Genomic DNA, 20591 nt, shown 5'->3' with positions numbered 1-20591 from the left:
ACGGCGCCCGACGCCCTAGCGGAGCGGGCGGGGGCGGCCTGCAGGCCCCTCCCCGGCGCCCAACGGCAGCCGCGCAAGCAGCGGAGGAGGCGGGAGCGCCCAGGCCGCTGCGCTCATGGCGTCGCCCGGGTAAGTGAGGCGCTCCGGTTGCGCAGGGGGCGCCTCTGGGGTGAGGGGCGGGCCGAGCCGTGCGTGTCCGCGACCCGGCGCCCCCTCTGCTTCAGCCTCGGCCAGACCCCGGGTGACCCTGTCCCGTCAGGTGCCTGTCCGCGACCCGCGGCCTCCCCCGCCGACCTTGGGCGGTCGTGGCCGGGCCAGGGTCTCCCCGCGGGGTCGCCGGTAGGACCAGCTTAGGCCAGCGGCCGGTTAGGGCCCGGGAGCCCGAGAGATGGAGCCTGGGTCAGAGCAGTGGGAAGGCTGAGGGAGGGGACTCGGGGTCCTAGGTCTCTCCCGAGGCCGCAGAGAGGCTTAGCAGGCCTGACGTGGGCTTCTGGCGTTTGTACTTGCTTGCGTTGGAAGTTGATGCTTGGGTTCACTGTCGTTAGGACATCCCCAGGATGTTCCACAACGTCAGGGTAAGGTGGACTCCGCTGGACCCTTGTCCAGAGTCCGAAAGCCGAGCCGGGATCAAAGGCCCTGCCTGTGTTTGAGGGGGGCTTCTGTGGGATGGTTACACTTGTTCTGAATATTACCTAATTTCCTTTTTTCTTTTTAAAATAATGTTCTTTCTTAGGAAATTACAGTGACACATACAGTTTGTATTTATTTGATGAAAAACTACCTCAACAGTTGATTTTACTAGTTGATTTTTACTAGTTACTAGTTACGAGATCTGAAATGACAGAATTAGACTAATGGTTTTGTGTCACAGAAAGGAAAATGGGACTCAAGGTCATAGTTTTAGTTGGTAAACATCCTTTTTGACTGTACTCCGTCATTCAGAGGATCTTAGACCCAATAGTACTGGTAGTAGTTGAAGCGGTGGATCATCGCAGTTCAGAGGGCTTACAGGTGCAGAAGGACTTTTGGGGCGGAGCATGTAGAAGTTAAACCTCCCACAAAGAGGTCTGCACTGTGCTGTGGAGTGATTTAGCTAGGCACAGTGGTCTGAATGAAGGTGAATGAAGCAATCTGAACTTGATCCAGGCCTGCAGGCGCCAACCAGATCATGGGCAATTTTCACCTGCCTAAAGCCTTTCTAGGCTTGAGGGCCAGCGGGCACTCTGTGATCAGGCCTGTTCATTGCCGGCTCAGTGTCTAGTACTTTGAGCTCATAAGGAGAATAAACAGTGACCCATCCTGGGAAGGCCAGGCTGATGGACCCAGAGGGCAAGGTCCCTGCATTCTTGCCCTGCCTGTTAGGAAGGTGTGAGATAGAGCCTCTTGGAAGCAGCGTGGAAGTGTTTGAGCCTTTTGGGGCTTCTATTAGACTTGTAGAAATCATCTCATGTTTCGTGTCAGATCACAATGCTTTGTAGACATGAGTCAGGGGAGGGCCTAACTGTTGGATCAAAATTCTGTGGGTCAGTGATGCTGGGAACATGGTATGTATAGGGGGTGGTATTTGGTGTTTGTGGTTCTAGTAGTTGGGAGTGACCTGGTGAATTTGAGGTGTATAGTGATTTGTAATTTCCTAAGGTGTGTCTATTAACAAAACTGAGGTCCTAAAACTCCTAATAGACTTAAAAACTCTGTGCTTATTTGCTTTGCTATGCATACACTTCCTGACTACAGTTCTCCTCTTTAGATTTTGCCCCCAACTGTCCTCTTTAATAGGCTTCTCTGTAGGTGAGAGAATTGCCTCCTGGGACTCGTGACCTGTCAGATAGCTGCCTGTAATTTTTTCTTTTTAAGCTGGGGTCTGGCTGATGTAGTCATGGCTGGTCTGGGGCTTCAAGATCACAGAGATGTACCTGCCTCTGACTGTTACCACTAAACCTCCTCACTACGTTAGATGTTTTAGAGAGCGAGGGTAGAGCAATGCATGGCAGAGATGGACGGAGCTAGTCATGGGGAGCATGTGTCCCCATGTCTGTTGTCTTTTGCTAAGTGCTGATCTGAGTGATCGGATGATAGAGTTAGAGGGAAGGGAAAAATGGGAACTTGTTTTTGAGGATCTTACAGATGTGGGATTAAGAAAAAAGGATGTGCTTGAGAAATGACCCATAACTCAGTGTGTCCTGAAAAAAGTAGAATCTAGACTGGTAGAGAAGGTGGGGACCATGGGCTTCTTGCCCACCACTGAAAGGCCTTTCTAGTCAGCATCAGCACGGCTCTGGGAGAATACTTGGAACAGCAGCGTAGAGTGGGAGAGGCACAGGAGACACGACACAGAGCTCGCCCAGCTGCTACCATCCTGCCCACTTCCTGACGGGTCTCCCTCCTATTAGTAATCAACTGGCTAGGGTCGTTTTGCTCTGCTGGAATAAAACTCAAATCTCTTCAAGGGCTAGTCTTTGGAAACCTTATTTCTCTCTGTTTGGTCACAGCAATGGTCGCAGCAGCAGGTAGTTCCTTCTCATGTTAGAGCCCCGGGTAAGCCTTAAGTGTTGAGACCCTTATTCCCACAAGGGTATACTTAGGGTTCTTGGTCTTAAAACCGCTTAGGCCTAGATTCTCACGTTGTTGCCCTTTAAGATAGCTCCTGGAACTCTGCTGGCAACCAAAGCCTGCTGTTTTTCTCCTGCCTTCTCAAGCCCTTTTAGCTTTGTCCAGTCTTCGTTCTTTGCTTTCCCTCTCTGCCTCCACTGCTCTTCTTCCTGCTCTGCCTGCTTCCTGTTCCACTGTCCGTGTTACCGTTTCTTTGCCGTCACTGGTATTTATTTCTGTTACCAGCTCAGCCCGGACTATTGAAAATGGGGAAGAAAAGAAAATAGTCAAGGCAAAAGCAGGGAGGCCGCACTAGAGAGTGTTTCTGACTACTAAGTGAGCCTGAGTGACCTTCTTCAGGAAGAGACAAGTGCTACTTAAAGAGTCACATTGCCCCCTCTCCCAGTGTCTTTATGCCCGTGAAAATGAAGGCGTGCTCTCATGAACTTAAGGTGCTTTTGGTTAAGGCTAGAGTTAAGTTTGGTTGTAGAAAGCTTCCCTAGCATGTACAAAGTCCTGGGTTCAATCCTCAGCACTGCATAAAGTGGGCCTGGTGGCTCATGCCTATAATACTAGCAACCTGGAAGTAGAGGCAAGAGCACAAAAGTTCAAGGCCCTCTGTTAGAAGAGGTCAGCCTGGGATTCATGGTAACCTGTCTTAAAAGAAATTTAGTGATTTCAACAGTGCTTACATTTGTTCACGGCCCAAAGGAGAGGTAGCGGGATCTCTGCCAGCCTCACCCTCCCTTTCCATCTCTTGTCTTCACAGCGTGCAGATTTCCCACCTACCTAGATCTTCCTGTCTTGTCAGAGATGCTTCTCTTTGATGGTTGGAGTGTCCCCAAGGCTTTGTAGCCCATCTCTGCTAATCTCAACACACATATATTCTGCATGTTTCTGTATATATATATATCCATGTCTGTTTCTGTGGGTTTAACTGTTGATTCACAATTCACATGTAGGTTTCTCGGAGTCTCTGTGGTCCTTGAAATTGTGTGCAGTGTTTTCCTGGAACCAAAATCTAGCTATTATGGGCTTCAAGGTGTGTAGCCCAGGCAGGCCTTGAATTTATGATCCTCCAGCCTCTGTCTCTGGACCGCTGGGATGACTGACCTTCACCCTGTGCTCTACCCATCCTGTTTTTAAAAGTGGTCTCACTCTGCACAGTGCTGCATCCATCCAGCCTGAATTCCCTGGTTCTTAATACTTTCTCCTTCTCCTTCTTCTCCCTTCCTCCTCCTCCTCCATGGTATTTATGCCATGGGTTCCATAGGAGTTTCTTCTCTTTGTCCATTCTTTCCTTTCACTTTTGCATAAGTTCTGGAATTGAATTCAGGGTGTCAAGTTTGCACACAAGCACTTCTTTAATTTTTTGTAGGTCTGACTCTCTCTCTCTCTCTCTCTCTCTCTCTCTCTCTCTCTGGTTTTTTGAGACATGGTTTCTCTATGTAAGAGCCCTGGTTGTTCTGGAACTCGCTTTGTAGACCAGGCTGGTCTTGAACTCACAGAGATCCACCTGCCTCTGCCTCCTGAGTGCTGGCATTAAAGGTGTGCATCACAGCGCCTGGCTAAAACTGTCTTTCTTAAAATAATAGTGCAAGGGCTGGAGAGATGGCTCAATGGTTAGGACTACTGACTGCTCTTCCAGGGGACCTGGGTTCAATTTCCAGCACCCATATGGCAACTTGCAACTTTCTGTAACTTTTTAAGATCTGACAACCTCACACAGTCATACATGCAGTCAAAACACCAATGCAATAAAATAAAAGTAAATAAATAAATTATAAAATAGTAGTGTCAGTTCTCCCATTATTTTGAGAGGATTTTTTTTTTCTAAATCTCCAAAACTGTGGCGAATATCAATCTATTTGAGACAGGGTCGCATGCAGACTGGGCTGGCCTCAAACTCACTGTGTACCGAGGATGACCTTGATGTACTGATTTTCTTGCCTCTATCTCCCAAGTACTAGGATTGCAGACGTGGCCTACCACACCCAGCTAAGACAGCAAACCTTTAGACATTTTTCTTTTTATATTTGTTTATGAATATTTTGCCTGCATATGTATGTATGTATGTATATATGTATGTATGTATGTGAACCGTGTGCATGCCTGGTGCCTAAGGAAGTCAGAAGAGAGCTTCAGAACCCTGGAAACTGGAGTTATGGATGGTGTGAGTCACTGTGTGGTTGCTGGGACGTGAATCCAGGTCTTCTGCAAGAGCAATAAATGCTCTTAACCCCTGAACCATCTCCCCAGCTCCTAGCAATTTTTTTGTATGCAGTTTTTCTTATTCACAAACATCCCTATGATATAATTTCTAAATTGCTAACTAGTAATAAAAATAAAACATTTGTAACAATATACTATAATAACAGTTTGCAATTGGATTCATTAGTAAGTAAAATAAGAGTCACTTGAACACAAGCTGTGATACTGTGACAGTTGACCTGGTAATCAGGAAGATTTTTAAGTGACTAACCAGTTGGTGACATATATCAAGATATACTAGCAAAGGGTGACTCATGTCCTGGGTGTAACCGGACTGGAGGCAGACCTTCATGCTATTCAGAACAGTATGAACTTTGAAGCTTAGGAATTCTTTTTGTTTTCTTTTTTCTTTTTTTGGTCTTTCAAGACAGGGTTTCTCTGTAGCTTTGGAGCCTGTCCTGGAACTAGCTCCTGTAGACCAGGCTGGCCCCAAACTCATAGAGATCCACCTGCCTCTGCCTCCCAAGTGCTGGGATTAAAGGTGTGCGCCACCACCACCCAGATTTTATAAATATAAAGTACTTATTTCTCTTTTTATTTATTGAGTTATTCTCATTAAATCCTGACTGATGTTAAAGGGATTTTTTTTCAGAATGAGTTGATAAAATGGTACCTATATTTTATTTAACTTTCATTTCTTTTTTTAAAATTATAAATTGATTGGCCTAGTATCTCAGGCTTCTTATTAACTCTTATAACTTATATTAGCCCATAATTCTTATCTGTGTTAGCCATGTGGCTTGGTACCTTTTTTGGCGAGGCAGTCACATCTTGCTGTCTTGTTTCTTCTACAGCTGGGTCATAACTGCAGACTCAAATATCCCTTTTTTGTTGTTGTTTTTTTCAAGACAGGGTTTCTCTGTAGCTTTTTAGAGTTTGGAGAGTACCCTATGAACTTTCCTTTTTGTTCATTGCTCGTTTTTTGTTTTTTGAGAGGGGTTCTGGGGTTCAGCCCTTTATGTCTGAATTACATCTTACTTAGGTCTCTTTACTTTTTATTTTGAGACAGGGTCTCACTACTGTTCAGACTAGCCTTGAACTCACTCAGTACTTAGGCAAGCCTTGAACTTGTGATCCTCTGGTATCAATTCTGGAATGGGTTGGGTTATAGGCTTTTGCTACCCAGGCCTGCCTTTTAATCTGTGTGCATAAGAGTGGTCATATTGTCATAGTGTTTTGTGTTCATTTTATTTGGCCAGCAATATGTCTTTTTATTTTTTTTCAAGACAGGGTTTCTCTCTGTACCTCTGGCTGTTGTGGAACTTGCTCTCTAGAACAGGCTGGCCTCAATCTCAGAGATTCTTCTCTGCTCTGCTGTGATTAAAGGTATGAGCCACCACACCTGGCTAATAGTATGTCTTGGAGCCGGGTGGTGATGGCGCACACCTTTAATCCCAACACTCAGGAGGCAGACGCAGGCGGATTTTTGTGAGTTTGAGGCCAGCCTGGTCTACAAGAGCTAGTTCCAGGACAGGCTCCAAACTACAGAGAAACCCTGTCTCAAAAACAACGACAACAAAATAGTATGTCTTGGAATTCTTTCTATAAGCGAAACAGATAGCTACAGTTTGGCAGTTCCATTCTGCGGCGTGGTTAAAATATTCAGTTAAGAATGGTTAGGTAATGTTGCCCGTCTGTACCCTTAGACAGTTCAAGAGCAGATACAAAGAATTGGCCTTTTTGCTGAACTGTGGTGGCACAGCATCCTTAATCTGTACTCTGGATGCAGAAGCAGGCGGATTTCTGAGAGTTTGAGGCCAGCCTGGTCTACATAGTGAGTTTTAGGCCAACCAAGGCTATATCTTGAGACTTTATCTCACAACCCAACCCCCCCCAAAAAAAAGTTGGCTCTCTTGGATGGAGATCTTGGCCATTTTAAAATCGCTACCACCCAAGTAGCCTATAAATGGCACTAGTTTGCCCTTTGCTGTTGATTTTCAGAGTTCCTTAGACCGCTGCACACGTAATAACCTCCCGAAGAAGTAGGGAGCTTTCTCCCTCGCTCCTTGCATTTCTTCAGTAATAGTCAGTCCCAATTTATTTGATCTGATTGGCAACATTGAATTCTAAGCATTCATATTTCACAATACCTGATTTGCATGCAAGTGAACTCATACTCCTCAACTTTTGATTTGGGCTGAGATCATCGCACACAGAGAAAGGAAGATATTCAGGCTGAGGAAGAAGAGGATGTAGATGTCAGGGGTACCAAGTTAGACAGGTGGAGGAGGTCCGGCTGAGTGGGGCTGTGTGAGGATACTTAGCTAAGGCAGGAGTATGATGTTCAGGGTGAGGTAATTCAACCGTGGCTAGGAACCCAAGGCTGGTGCCTGAGCAGGAAGGAGCCTAAAAAGGACTCCCCCTCCGTCTCTCCTCCTTTTTTTCCTTTCCTTTTCAGTCTTTTCTCTCTGCCTATTTTTTTAAAGATTTACTTATCTTATGAGTATGAATGTTTGTTTGTGCACCATGGGTGTTAGACCCCTGGAACTGTAGTTACGTGGTTGCAAACTGCCCTGATTGCTCTTAATCACTGAGCTGGCTCTCCAGCTCCTCCTCTCTGCCTGTCTTATTCCTTCCTTCTTCCTCTCTCTTGTCCTCTTTCTCCTCTCCTTCCTCTCCTGCCTTCTTCCCGCCTCTTTCCTTACTACACTGTTCTCAGTTCTGATCTTACTTGATCTTTATAATCTCAACTGGAGACCATGTGTCTACTTTGCTCCCTCCCCCCCAGGACGTCCTCACTGCTGAATCCCCAGAGCAGTTAAAAGCAGTTGCTTTAGCATTTGACTGGACATTAAAAAATACCTGGGGCTTTATTTTAGTTTCTTGTGCTTCCTAAAGATACTCAGTATGCATTTGTGGGGGTGGAAGGGCTTGTCTTTCCTGCTACAGGCTGGATTGAGTAGGCCAGATATTGGGGGTTGGGGAAAGAGCAGAGAGACTAACTTGCCACACTTGGAGAAAACAAGATATTTGTCATGCTCTGAGGGAAAATCTAACAGGAACGCTTTTGTTGCACAGATGCTGGGTGAGCCTTCCACATTCAGACTTGCAGCGGCTCCATCAACCTAGAATCCCCATATGGGTGCAGTTGGTGATCTAGCAGGGGTAGCGTAGGCCGGAGTGTTCTGGCTCTGCAAGGCAGTTCTTCATCATCAGTCCTGCTGTTGGCCTCTCTGTGCCTAGAAACAAACCAGAATCCCCGAGTCAGGGACTTCACACGCCAGAGAGTGCTCTTAAATTTAGATCAGGCCCACTTCCAGCAAGTGTGCTGTTAGGCCCTGTTCAGGGTCTTGACTGTTTAATCTTCATAGCAAGCTTATGCAGTGGGCACTGCTACTGTACCCTTCCCACGGAGCAGCGGGTAACACTTGATCCAAAATGAATTTGTGTGCCTGTGTGTGTGTGTGTGTGTGTGTGTGTGTGTGTGAGAGAGAGAGAGAGAGAGAGAGAGAGAGAGAGAGAGAGTGTGTGTGTGAGTGTGTGTGTGTGTGTGTGAGAGAGAGAGAGAGAGAGAGAGAGAGAGAGAGAGAGAGAGAGGTGTGTGTCTGTGCTCTGTGGAGGCCCACGGTTGATGTTGAGTGTGTTTCTTCAGTTGTTTTTTACCTATGTATGTATGTATGTATGTATGTATGTATTTGAGACAACGTCTCTCGCTGAACCTGAAATTCGTCCATTCATCTAGGCTGCCTGGCCAGTGAACTTCAGGGATCTGCCTATCTCAGCCCCGATTTCCCTCCAAGGCTGGAGTTACAGGCATGTGCCTGATGGACAGATCAAAGAAACGGGTTCACTCAGGTTTATTGGGTTAATGGCAGGACCATGGGTGATTCAGGAGCAGCTGCTGTCACTGAAAGGTCCTGAGAGCAGGGGTGGGGACTCAGAGCTGTGGCTCGTAGGCAGCTCCACTCAGCACTCTCGTAGGCACTGCTTTTACTCTTATTTATTTTGTATGTGTGTATGCATGAGTGTGTGGTGGTAGTGGGGGGCATGTCACAGGACACACATAGAGATCAGAGGACAACTTGTGGAAGTTGCCTATCTCCTTCCACTGTGTGAGTCCCAGAGATCGATCAGCTCGGGTCATCATGCTTGACAGCAAGCACTTTTACCTGGTGAGCCCTCTCACTGCCCCTTATTACACACACATGCACACACACACGTTCACACACACATTAACATATGCATGTGGCATATGTGTTTTGTGGTGTATATGCATATATGCAGAGACTAGAGGTCCATGTTGGGTGTCTATTTAATCAACTCATTTTTATACATATAATTTTGTTATTTTTTAATACATTTTTATTGATATTTATTGAGCTCTATATTTTTCTCTGCTCCCCTCCCTGCCTCTCCCCTCTTCCCTTCAATCCTCCCCCAAGGTTCCCACGTTCCCAATTTACTCAGGAGATCTTGTCTTTTTCTACTTTCTACTTCCCATGTAAATTAGATCTATATAATATAAGTCTCTCTTAGTGTTCGCATTGTTGTCTAAGTTCTCTGGGATTGTGGTTTGTAGGCTGGCTTTCTTTGCTTTATGTTTAAAAACCACCTATGAGTGAGTATATGTGATAATTTTCTTTCTGTGTCTGGGTTACTTCACTCAAAATAATACTTTCTAGCTCCATCCATTTGCCTGCAAAATTCAAGCTGACGTTATTTTTTCCTGCTGTGTAGTACTCCATTGTGTAAATGTACCACATTTTTCTTATCCATTCTATGATCGAGGGACATTTAGGTTGTTTCCGGGTTCTGGCTATGACAAACAAAGCTGCTATGAACATAGTTGAGCACATGTCCTTGTGGCACGATTGAGCATCCATTGGATATATATCCAAAAGTGGTGTTACTGGGTCTTGAGGAAGGTTGTTTCCTAATTTCCTGAGAAATCACCACACTGACATCCAAAGGGGTTGTACCAGCTTGCATTCCCACCAGCAATGCAGAAGTGTTCCCTTTTCCCCACAACCTCTCCAGCATAAGTTGTCATCAGTGTTTTTGATCTTGGACATTCTTACAGGTGTAAGATGGAATCTCAGAGTTGTTTTGATTTGCATTTCTCTGATGACTAAGGACGTTGAACATTTCCTTAAGTGTCTTTCAGCCATTTTAGATTCTTCTGTTGAGAGTTCTCTGTTTAGGTCTGTACTACATTTTTTTTATTGGATTATGTGATCTTTTGGTGTCCAATTTTTTGAGTTCTTTGTATATTTTGGAGATCAGACCTCTGTCTGATGTGGGGTTAGTGAAGATCTTTCCCCATTCTGTAGGCTGTCGTTTTGTCTTGTTGACCGTGTCCTTTGCTTTACAGAAGCTTTTCAGTTTCAGGAGGTCCCATTTATTAATTATTTCTCTCAGTGCCTGTGCTGCTGGGATTCCATTTAGGAAGTGGTTCCCTGTGCCAGTGTGTTCAAGTGTACTTCCCACTTTCTCTTCTATAAGGTTCAGTGTGGCTGGCTTTATGTTGAGGACTTTGATCCATTTGGACTTGAGTTTTGTGCATGGTGATAGGTATGGGTCTACTTTTATTCTTCTACATGTTGATATCCATTTATGCCAGCACCACTTGTTAAATATGTTTCTTTTTTCCATTTGATATTTTTTGCTTCTTTATCAAAGATCAGGTGTTCGAAGATGTGTGGATTGATATACGGGTCTTCTATTTAGTTCCAGATCAGCTCATTTTTATTTTAATTTTTAATTGCATATATATGGATGGCAGAGTATGGATTTGTGCATGAATGCAGTGCCTGAGGAGGCTAGAAAACCAGGGTCCTCAAGGTTGAAGGTAAAGATGAGCCACCCCATGTGGCATGGGGACCTGAAGCCATCTCTCCAGCTTCTTTATCACTTCTCCCCGTACTTCAAGACAGGATCTCTAACTGACCCTGGAGCTCGGGGATTGAGCTAGTCTGGTTAGGGCTGCAGTTTATTGCTTTTGTAGCTTGGGGAGGTCCTGTGGCTCTTGTCACTACCTGGGCTTCCTGAGCCTTGTAAATGCCCCTTCCCCCTAGGAGGGAGTATCTCAGTTTGAAGGAAATAGACACAGCAGATGTCTTCACGCCAGACCTAGTGTAGGTGCTGTTGTATGTCCTCCCAATCAGATATGTTGAAGCCGGAGCCCCTGTGAATGTGACTTTGGAAACTGCATCCTTGTGGACGTGATTAGTTAGAATGAGGCTTCTACAGGGTTAGGGCGGTCTCTGGATAGTATGACCATTGTTTTTATATGAAGCAGAGAAGAATCAGGCACATAGAAAGGGAGCTGTGAAGACTGAGGTGATGAGGTGACACAGCTGTTGAGCCACACATACACTGTGCTCGTTCCCTGTGGCTGGTGTCACAAGGCACTACTGTTGTGTGATAGACTTTTCTTACAGAGATGGAGCACACATCTATACTCACCCCAGATCACGGAGCCCATGACAGACCAAGTACTGATCCCAAGGAAGTCCAATTTGATGATCCAGTCAGTTTTATTAGGGTTACGTACAGGAGCAGAAATGACTCAAAGGCAGCTGCATCACCAAAGCCCATCCTGCATGAGTGACAGCTCATGGAGCTGGGACCTGAGCCCACTGCTCAGCTGCAGGAAGCTCCGCAGATAAGAGTGTCCTTTGCACGTCTGGGAAACAGAGCTGGTCTCTGCTTCTGTCAGTTGCCTGGTCTGGTCTGAGCCTCTTCTGGGATCCTGCATTTGCTCCCTGCTTCTTCCAGGCTGCTGGCCTTGTCTCAGAGCCTTCTGTGCAGCGTGGTTATCTTTACTGTTTATTCTTGGGAGGGAGGGGCCAAGTGAATCTGCTCAGTTTCAGAGACTTCCTGAATTTGTTTTGGGTTGTTTACTTCCTGTTGTTAAGGAGCTTCTCTGAAGGATGAGGTATTTCCCTGGCCCCAGAATACTCTCCTTTCCCTTTACACTGTGTCTTAAGAGCTTTCCCTCCAAGATGGAAGGTTTTAATCTGGGAGAAAACTGTTATGCACCGACTACAGATAGGTACCTGACAAAATGCTTGTTCTCACCATTCTGGAGACTTCCAAACCCAAGCGTTCTGGATGACTGTGCACAGTACTTGACTTTTCTTGACTTGCACGTGTGTGTCCAACTTGTCCTCTCTTCATAGGAAACTGCTCACTCTGTTGAGGCCCACCCCACCCCATCATGACTTACTCATCTTCTCTATAGCTCTGGATGGACTTGAACTCACTAGATAGGTCAGGCAGCCATCAAACTAGCCATAAACCTCCTGCCTCGGCGTCCTAAGAGCTTAGATTACAAGCATGAACCGCCTTACCTGACTGTGACCTTATTTTAATTTAGCTAATTAGGCTTGCAAGGATATTGTTTCCAAGTAGGGTCACAAACAGTTCAACCCACAGCACACATCCACAGGGTTTTTAAACATTTATATCTCAGAATGAATGTCTTGGGATATTGTTTTGCTTTAGGTTGAGGGTCCCCAGTTAGCACCAAAGGAAGAGAGGAAGCTTAGGCTTACCTGCCACTTTCTGGAAATGGAGGGCATAAGGGGAAGGGAACTTCAAAAATAGAGATGTTCTTTATTATCCAAAGCAGTTAGTAACCCCTAGTGTTTACAGTTGGTGAGTGGTTATCTGTGCTTATTCTAAGTCAAGCTCCTTTGTTTGTGCCCACTGTAGGCTGATTGGTACACGTTTTCACCGTAGCTGATTGGTACACGTGCCCACCGTAGGCTGATTGGTACATGTGCCCACCGTAGGCTGATTGGTACACGTGTTCACTGTAGGCTGATTGGTACATGTGCCCACCGTAGGCTGATTGGTACACGTGCCCACCGTAGCTGATTGGTACACGTGCCCACCGTAGGCTGATTGGCACACGTGCCCACCGTAGCTGATTGGTACACGTGCCCACCGTAGGCTGATTGGTACATGTGCCCACCGTAGGCTGATTGGTACATGTGCCCACCGTAGCTGATTGGTACACGTGCCCATCGTAGGCTGATTGGTACACGTGTTCACTGTAGGCTGATTGGCACACGTGCCCACCATAGACTGATTGGTACCCATGCCCGCCGTAGGCTGATTGGTACACCTGCCCACCGTAGGCTGATTGGTACACGTCCTGTGCCTGTACTTACCTATGCTTGTCAACTCTCAGTGCCATAGGAAAAAAAAGTTGAAACAAAAGTTTTGCAAAATCATTAATAACAGAGGTAGAAAGGAAGCAGCACATGTTGGGGTCCCAGCCATATTTGATAATGTGGGCACACTTCTCTGAGCCCTGCTGTCCTCTTTGTAGTGTGGCTGGGAGCCACACGAGCTGCTGTAAGAGGCCATAGACTGAAGGCATCAGTCACAGCTGTTGACTGCTCTTCTCACAGATCTTGAGATAGCCGATTAGGGTCTTGAGATTTGGTTTCTGGTGGGGGCCCTATTTCTGTGTCTGCAGGGGAGAGTGGCCCTCTTTAGAGGTCACCCATCCCGTCACATGAAGTCCTCACCTTGTAGCCTGCCTTGATCTAAGCTACTTATAGATCTCAAGTTCAGATAGAATCACTGGGGGAAGACTGCAACGTAAGTGCTTTGAGGGGCACGACAGTCTGTTAAACTGCTGGAGGACATCATGTATTTAGTGAAGCTGCAGATGGAAAGGCACTAGCAACAAGGCTGACTCTGCCTCCAGCTAAACCTGATACTTCAAGAGCAGCAGTGGACCTGCAAACCATGGTTTGCACATCCCAGTTGTGACATGGTTTGCCAGCAGGGATTGAAGCCCAGAACTTGCCAACAGACGCTCTTCTATGAGCACGATTGCGAGGCCGTCCTTTGACTGCTGCATGCTTACCGTTTCTTTGTGTAGAACAGAAAGGAGTGAAGTCAGATTCCTGTCCTGAGTACCGGACAGAATATATGTCCTAGGGGTGAGTGTCTAGGCTTGGAACATGGCTGGATCAAAGTCCTGAGCTGTAGAAACCTGCTGCCTGGCTTAGCCCTGCCTGAGATCCTCTGGCAATGTCTTTGAACCTCTGAGCCAAGCCTGCAGCTTCTGTTCTGAGTAACTGTGTTTAACCAGACACACTAATTTATGTTTTGTTTATTTAGTGTGTATGTGCACATGCATGAGTGCATATGTACCTGTGTGTACACCTGTAAGCATGCAAGCATGTGGAAGTCAGGACAGCTCGTTCTCTCCTTCCATCATGTTGATGGATGGGATTGTGTTCAGGTTGTCAGGCCTGGCAGCAAGTACCTTAATCCTCTGAGCATCTTGCTGACCTCCTGTATCATTTCACTCTGCTCTGTTCTGTCTCACTTGTCGTCCTGCCCTCAGACCAGGGCCTTGCACATGCCGTGCCAGTGCCCCACCACTGACCTACATCCCGGCCAGACTCTCCTTTTTCCCTCCCTCCCTTCCTTCCTTCCTTCCTTCCTTCCTTCCTTCCTTCCTTCCTTCCTTCCTTTCTTTCTTTTTTTCAGGGCCTCTTTTGTTACTTAATAATCCCATTCTTGAGAGCTTTTCTAATCACCTTCCAAAACCCCACTCCAAATACCATCACGTTGGTTTTAGGCTTTGGGCATAATGAACTTTGAGGTACCAAGTACATTCAGCTGAGAGTCAGTTGCTTTCTTCCTGGTACTTTCCCCCTTAAGCCCTTCCATCTCTGTTTCCTAAGAAATAAGATATTCTGTTATATAACCACAGCATAGTTAACATTGATTGAACCCATATTTCATTTTTATTTTGCCCCCAAATTTCTTCTTCAGGATATAATCTAGGATCAGCTGTTGTGTTTGGTTTTTCTGGAATGATTCCTTTGTCTTATGACATACATGTCATACTTTATCTCTCACCCTCTGGTATAATGCCATTTGTTTTCAGTTTGTTATGGCCTGGTTTTGCCTTCTTGGACAGAACACTTAGAGACCACAGTGGGTCCACACTAAGGCCTGACTTCATTGTTAAGATTAGTTGGGATCAACTCAGAAAGTATCACTTGACTCTGCGGTAATCACCGTTGTTGTTTTCTCCCTGCACCTCTTAGGGACACTCTAGGACTGAGCAGACAGCTTGTCCCCCATTAGCCCTGCTGGCCCTTCACTTTTGCTTGACACTACTCTGATTTCAACAGTTGAAGGGTGGTACTGTTCTTTGTTTGTTTGTTTGGAGACAGGGTTTCTCTGTGTAGTCCTGGCTATCCCAGAACTTATTCTGTAAACTGGGGTGGCCTCAAACTCAGAGATCTACCTGCCTTTATCTTTGCCTCTCAAGTACTAGGATTTAAGGTGTGCGCCATCACTTCTGGGCTTGATGGCACAGTTAATGTTGAAATGCTTCCACTTTTATTATTCTGTGAGCAAGAGTGCTTGAGCTGTTTATTACCTATATGGACAAATTTATTTGCTTTTCAGGATTTTGTTTTGTTTCTCTTGTTTATTTGTTCTGAGACAGGATCTCACTATGAAGCCGTAGGTGAACTCACAAAGATCTCCTTGCCTCTGCCTTCTACATGCTGGGATTAAAGGCATGCACCCCCACTACTGAATTGGTTTTCAGTCTTTTTTCTTTCTTAGATTTATTTATACATATGAATGTTTTTCCTGCATATGTGTATCATGTGCACCATATGCCTGCTTGGTGTTAGAAGAGAACCCCTGAAACTGGCGCTGTAGATGGTTGTGAGCCACCATATGGGTACTGGGAATAGAACCCAGGTCCTTTACAAGAGCAATGTGTGCTCCTAATCACCGAGCCATCTCTCCAGCTCTGTCATTTTACTGATTATATTTTATTCTTTTCCTGGTCATGTTAGTCCAGTTTTGGTAAGTGGGAATCCCTTGAGTGTAGTTGGAGGCTGTTTGTTTGTTCCTGGCTGCCCAGACTCGAAATAATCACACAGAAACCATATTATTTGAAATACTGGTTGGCCGATAGCTTAAGCGTACTTCTGGCTAACTCATATCTTAAATTAACCCATTTCTATTCATCTGTGTATCAACATATAGTCGTGGCCTACTGACAAAGTTTTGGAGGGCTCCAGAGGAGGTGTCTTGTCTCCAGCGGCAGCTACATGGCTTCTCACTTGACTCCGGCTACACACTCTCTCTCTCTCTCTGTATATCTCTCCCAGCCTGGCTGTATTCTGTTAAGCCATTGGCCGAAAGCAGCTTCTTTATTAACCAATAAAAGCAACACACATACAGGACTTCCCATACCACTTGAGCAGCTGCATAAATTCAGAGACATCCCTAAGACTTTGTAGAGTTTCTGTTCATCCACATCTAAATGATTGGGTCCTCTTCTCTCCCTCAGTCAAGGTGTTAGCCAGCCTCTCCAAGAAGTCCTGAGTTCTCGTGTGAGAAGTGACAGTAAAGAATGACATGCTCATAGCTCCGCTCTGTCTGACACAGAGACAGGAAACACACAGGTACAAACAGACACGCATGGACATAGGTGTGTGCACACATCTGAGTATGGATGCCCAGTATTCATGTGTTCATCTTCAGTCAGAACCTTTACCCTCAAGTTTGCTTGTTCCCACTTTTCTTCTCTCTCTCTCTCTCTCCTCTCTCTCTCTTTTGTTGCTGTTTTCTTCTTCTAGGTTTCTCTGTGTAGCCCTGACTGTCCTGAAATTCATTCTGTCGACCAGGCTGGCCTCAAACTCAGATCCACCTTCTTCTGCGTCTGTGTCCATGCTGCCCTCCGTGCCCCCAGCTGGGATTAAAGGTGTGTACCACCACCGCCTGGCCACTTGCTCTCTTTTTTAAAGAATTGTGTGTGTGCATGCATGTATGCACTTGTGATTATATGTGTGTGCATGTATGCATGTACGTGTACATGTCAAGTGTACATGTGTGTTCATGGGTGTGTGCTATGTATGTGTGTGTATATGTATGTAAGGCACTCTCATGTGTGCTATGTATGTGTGTGTATATGTATGTAAGGCACTCTCATGTGTGCTATGTATGTGTGTGTATATGTATGTAAGGCACTCTTATGTGCACATGTGGAAGTCAGGACAGCTTCTCAGGAGTCTGCTTTCTCTTCCATCTTGCTTTTGAGATGGGGGTCTCTCCTCTGCTGTTGCTGTCCTTTTGGTTACCGTAGACTGGCTGGCCTGTTCTCCCATCTCTGCCTTCAGTCTCATCTCTTGCCAGAGGAATTCTGGGGTCTAGGGGTGCTGCTGCATCTAGCTGCTTTCGTGGGTTATTAGGGTGGAACTCGGGTGTCAGGTTTGTCAGCAAGCCCTTTCGCCTGCCGAACCGTCTCTGGCTCATGTTTGCTGTTTCTATGACACACCTAAAATGATTTTTTGAATACAGGGTCCATCTTTGTAGCCTTGTTTGGGCTTGGAACTTGCAATTGTCCTACCTCAGCTTCTGTAGTGTTGGGTTGGGGGTTATAGATTAGTGGTAGAGCATTTAACATGTGGGTGGCCCTGGATTTGTACCTCAGCCACACACATGCACAAAATGAAAACAAACAGAAATGATCACCCTTTCCTGCCTACACTGTTTGTTTGTTTGTTTGAGACAGGGTCTTGCTGTGTTAACCAGGCTGGCCTTGAAACTGAGATACTCCTCCTCAGCACCTGAGTGTCGGGTTCCAGGTGTGCTACCACACACAGCTCTACACTGTAGACATTTGGGGTGAACATTTCTAGATCTCTCTCTAAACGTCCATAATTTCATCATCTTTATATTACATTGTCCTGTAACTCATTCCCTACTAACCGGCATGCCTTCAGTGTTCTTCCATAATAGTTCACCTAAAGTTGCTCTACTCACAAAAAGAAGCCCATAGCCTCTGTGTGCTGATTGCAGAACAGGACTGTGATTCTGTCACTGGGCTTTGATAGCTTTTGCTATAGAATGGGGAGCTCACATGAACATCTTTGTAACCAAGTCTTCATTTTTCCCTTAGGATAGAAGTGGAATTACTGGTCAAAGGGTATGTATGTTTTTGAGTCTTTCTGAGTGGCCAGAAGCTCTGGTGGTATTTGCAGGCTAGTGTGTCTCCGTTAGACAGTACGTTGGAGTCATAGAGAATACTTCAAAAGCAGAGATACCCAGGACCACCTCCCAGAGGGTCTTATTTTGTGGATCTGCGATGGATCCAGAATTTATAGTTTTAAAAGATTTTATTCTTATATGTGTATGTGTGGGTGCTGGGAACTGAATTCAGGTCCTGCAGAAGAGTAGTATGTGTTCTTCACCACTGAGTCATTTCAACAGCCTGAGTTAGAGTTCTTAAAAGCTCCCCAAAAGTTATTTATATGCAGCAGATTTGATTAGGTGAAAGTGGTAGTGTATTATTTTATTGATAATTTTCTTCTGAAAAATTTTCAGGCATTCAGATCTGGGAGAAGTGGCCCCAGAAGTAAAAGCTTCAGACAGCCAAACATCCGTGGCAATCGCAGGTAAACCAGACTGGACTATTCTGAAATAGCTGGGTTTCTTCTGTCCGTTGGGATTCTGGAGTCTGCACTCTTCCTGGGCTGGGTTACTCTGGACCTCGCAAACAAACTCAAGGCTTTGTTTCTCTCTGTAGAAGAGATTTCATCTTAAGATGTTCAAGTCTCTGCATACTTCATTGGCGTTATTGTTTCTTTTCTTATAAAGCTATAAGTTGTGCAAATACTAGACCTTTACAGGAGACACGGGTATATAATATGTAAATATTTTGTCCCATTGTGTTTACCTCCCACTGTGTGTATGTCTGTGTGTTGTGTGTTTTGTTGTTGTTTTTGCTGTTAGGATTCAAACCCAGGACCTCAAAATATAGAGTACTGTGCCGTTGAGTACATTCCCAGCTCTGCTTTTACTTTTTTCAAGACAGAGTTTCTCTTTGTAGCTCTGGCCATCCTGGAACTCACTCTGTATACCAGGCTGGCCTTGAACTCACAGAGATTTGTCTGCCTTTGCCTTCTGACTGGGATTAAAGGTGTGCGCCACCAACACCAGGCTTTCACTTTTTTTTTTTTTTAAAAAAAAAGACAGGTTCTCACTAAATAGCTCTGACTGGCTTGGAACTTACTTTGTAGACCAGACTGGCCTCAGACTCAAAGAGATCTGTCTGCTTTTGCTTCTGAGTGCTGGAACTAAATGTGTAGCCACAATGCCTGTCTGTTTCCACTTTCTCGATATTTTTCTTTGATGCACAATGTTTTTACTTATCTTTTGCTTTTGTCAACTGCCTCTTTAGTATCACATCTAAGAATCCAGCATGAAATCCAAGGTTACAAAGATTTACTCACATGTCTTCTAAGAGTTTCATGATTTCCGGGGGTGGGGTAGTGTTCAAGACAGGGTTTCTCTGTGTAGTTCTAATATCCCAGAATTTGCTCTGTCTACCAGGCTGGCCCTGAACTCAGTGATCCACCTGCCTCTGCCTCTGATGCTGGGATTAAAGGCGTGCGCCACCACCACCTGGCTTTGAGTTTCATGATTTTTAATTCTTACGGTTATATTGTTTATCCATTTTAGGTTAATTTGTTGTGTATGGTGTGGGACCACCTATGAGCTTTATTCTAACCAGCATTAACAGCCTTGAGGTATCACATGGTAGATGTTTATTTACTGTCATGAAGAACATAATATTCTAGTGTCTGTTGCTAGGCATTTATAGGCTGTTATTGCATTTTACAGATAAGATGGCAATTTCAGAAGTACTGCTTGGTAACAAATAGCCTATGTCTTGATGGAAAATTAGCAAGCATGTGTTAGGTACTGTAATAATCGGGAGAGAGAGAAGGATCACTTTGTTTCAGTGAGAATGCTTTAATACTCCACTGTCGAGGCTTATGTTGGGGGGGGCAGCCCCCCTAAACCTCTCAGGATTTAGAAAGAAAGCTATAGCAGGTGAAAACTGACTAAAAAGGCCTGAGGATAAATAAATTAATTCACATGTGTTCTGTTTATTTTTTCTGTGCTCCCTCCAGTGCTTTCTCCAGTGCCCTTTCAATGCTCCCCTTGATGTTTCTTGCTGTTCCCTTTCAATGTTTCTTCTCAATGTTCCTCCCAATCCCAACCGTTTCCAGTTTATATATCACACAGACATAGTTAACAATTCTCTGGTAAATAATAGTGATGCTAAGTATGCATCTCTTAGGGCTAGCAAGATGAATGAAGTAGGCACCAGTTGTCTTACTGTCTCAGAGGGGGCATGGCTGTAGATACCTCCCCTATAGATACCGGGAGGATTAAGTCAGTACAGAATCCTAAAACGGGAAGAAGGGGGTTTGTGTACTAACTGGTTAGGCTAGAAGTCTGTGATTCATAATTGTAGAGAAAAATGACGCAGTGCTGTTGCACTTTTTGAGCACTTCTGTTTCAGTGGTGGCTGGGAACACAGTATTGTGGTAACCATGGCAACCAGCATAAGCTGCAGAAGGAAAGTAGATGGCGCTTGGCCCCCCCTGGGGCCAACAGGGTGCTGTGGGGTGCTGTATCCTCTGGCACCCAGATGAGAAGGAATTCCTTCCTCTGGGGCTGGTTTAACAATCTAAGCTTTTTTCCCAGTATTTCTAGGGGTAAAGGCACAAACAGTTAATTTTCTAGACTAAGATCTTGTGTCAGTGAAATCGAGGTGGAAGTAAGTATAGAATATTAATAGCTTGTTAGGGTAGAGCAAAGACCAGTAGGTTATACTCTCCTGAGTTGGCTGTCGGAGATTTTAGGGCCGCCCAGACCTATCAGTAAAGGTAGATGTGCTATCCCCCCTGCTCAATGCCTGTTCCGTTGAGGTTCCCATG

General features: G+C 45.3%; 1 protein-coding gene across 7 annotated transcripts in view; it reads left to right on the top strand.

The window, feature by feature from the left end:
* Positions 1 to 36: 36 nt before the first annotated feature.
* Urgcp (upregulator of cell proliferation) overlaps positions 37 to 20591 on the top strand; it is a 32099-nt gene continuing 11544 nt past the window's right edge. The window contains exons 1-4 of one of the 7 annotated variants that reach the window (XM_075944234.1): positions 65 to 129; positions 16440 to 16564; positions 17762 to 17788; positions 18187 to 18257. Coding sequence is in view for 3 of the 7 variants with exons in the window: in XM_075944230.1 (XP_075800345.1) it covers positions 16219 to 16265; positions 17762 to 17788; positions 18187 to 18257 (145 nt within the window). In the remaining 4 variants the exon portion in view is untranslated. Of the gene's footprint in view, positions 130 to 3469; positions 3489 to 13699; positions 13761 to 16150; positions 16266 to 16439; positions 16565 to 17761; positions 17789 to 18186; positions 18258 to 18321; positions 18501 to 20591 lie in introns of those variants that run through there. The other 6 variants (XM_075944233.1, XM_075944231.1, XM_075944236.1 and 3 more) reach the window with 6 other exon arrangements.

Source organism: Microtus pennsylvanicus, chromosome 12 (assembly GCF_037038515.1).
Source record: "Microtus pennsylvanicus isolate mMicPen1 chromosome 12, mMicPen1.hap1, whole genome shotgun sequence".
In the NCBI taxonomy this organism is placed as follows: Eukaryota; Metazoa; Chordata; class Mammalia; order Rodentia; family Cricetidae; genus Microtus; species Microtus pennsylvanicus.
This window is presented reverse-complemented; position numbering and strand designations above follow the sequence as displayed.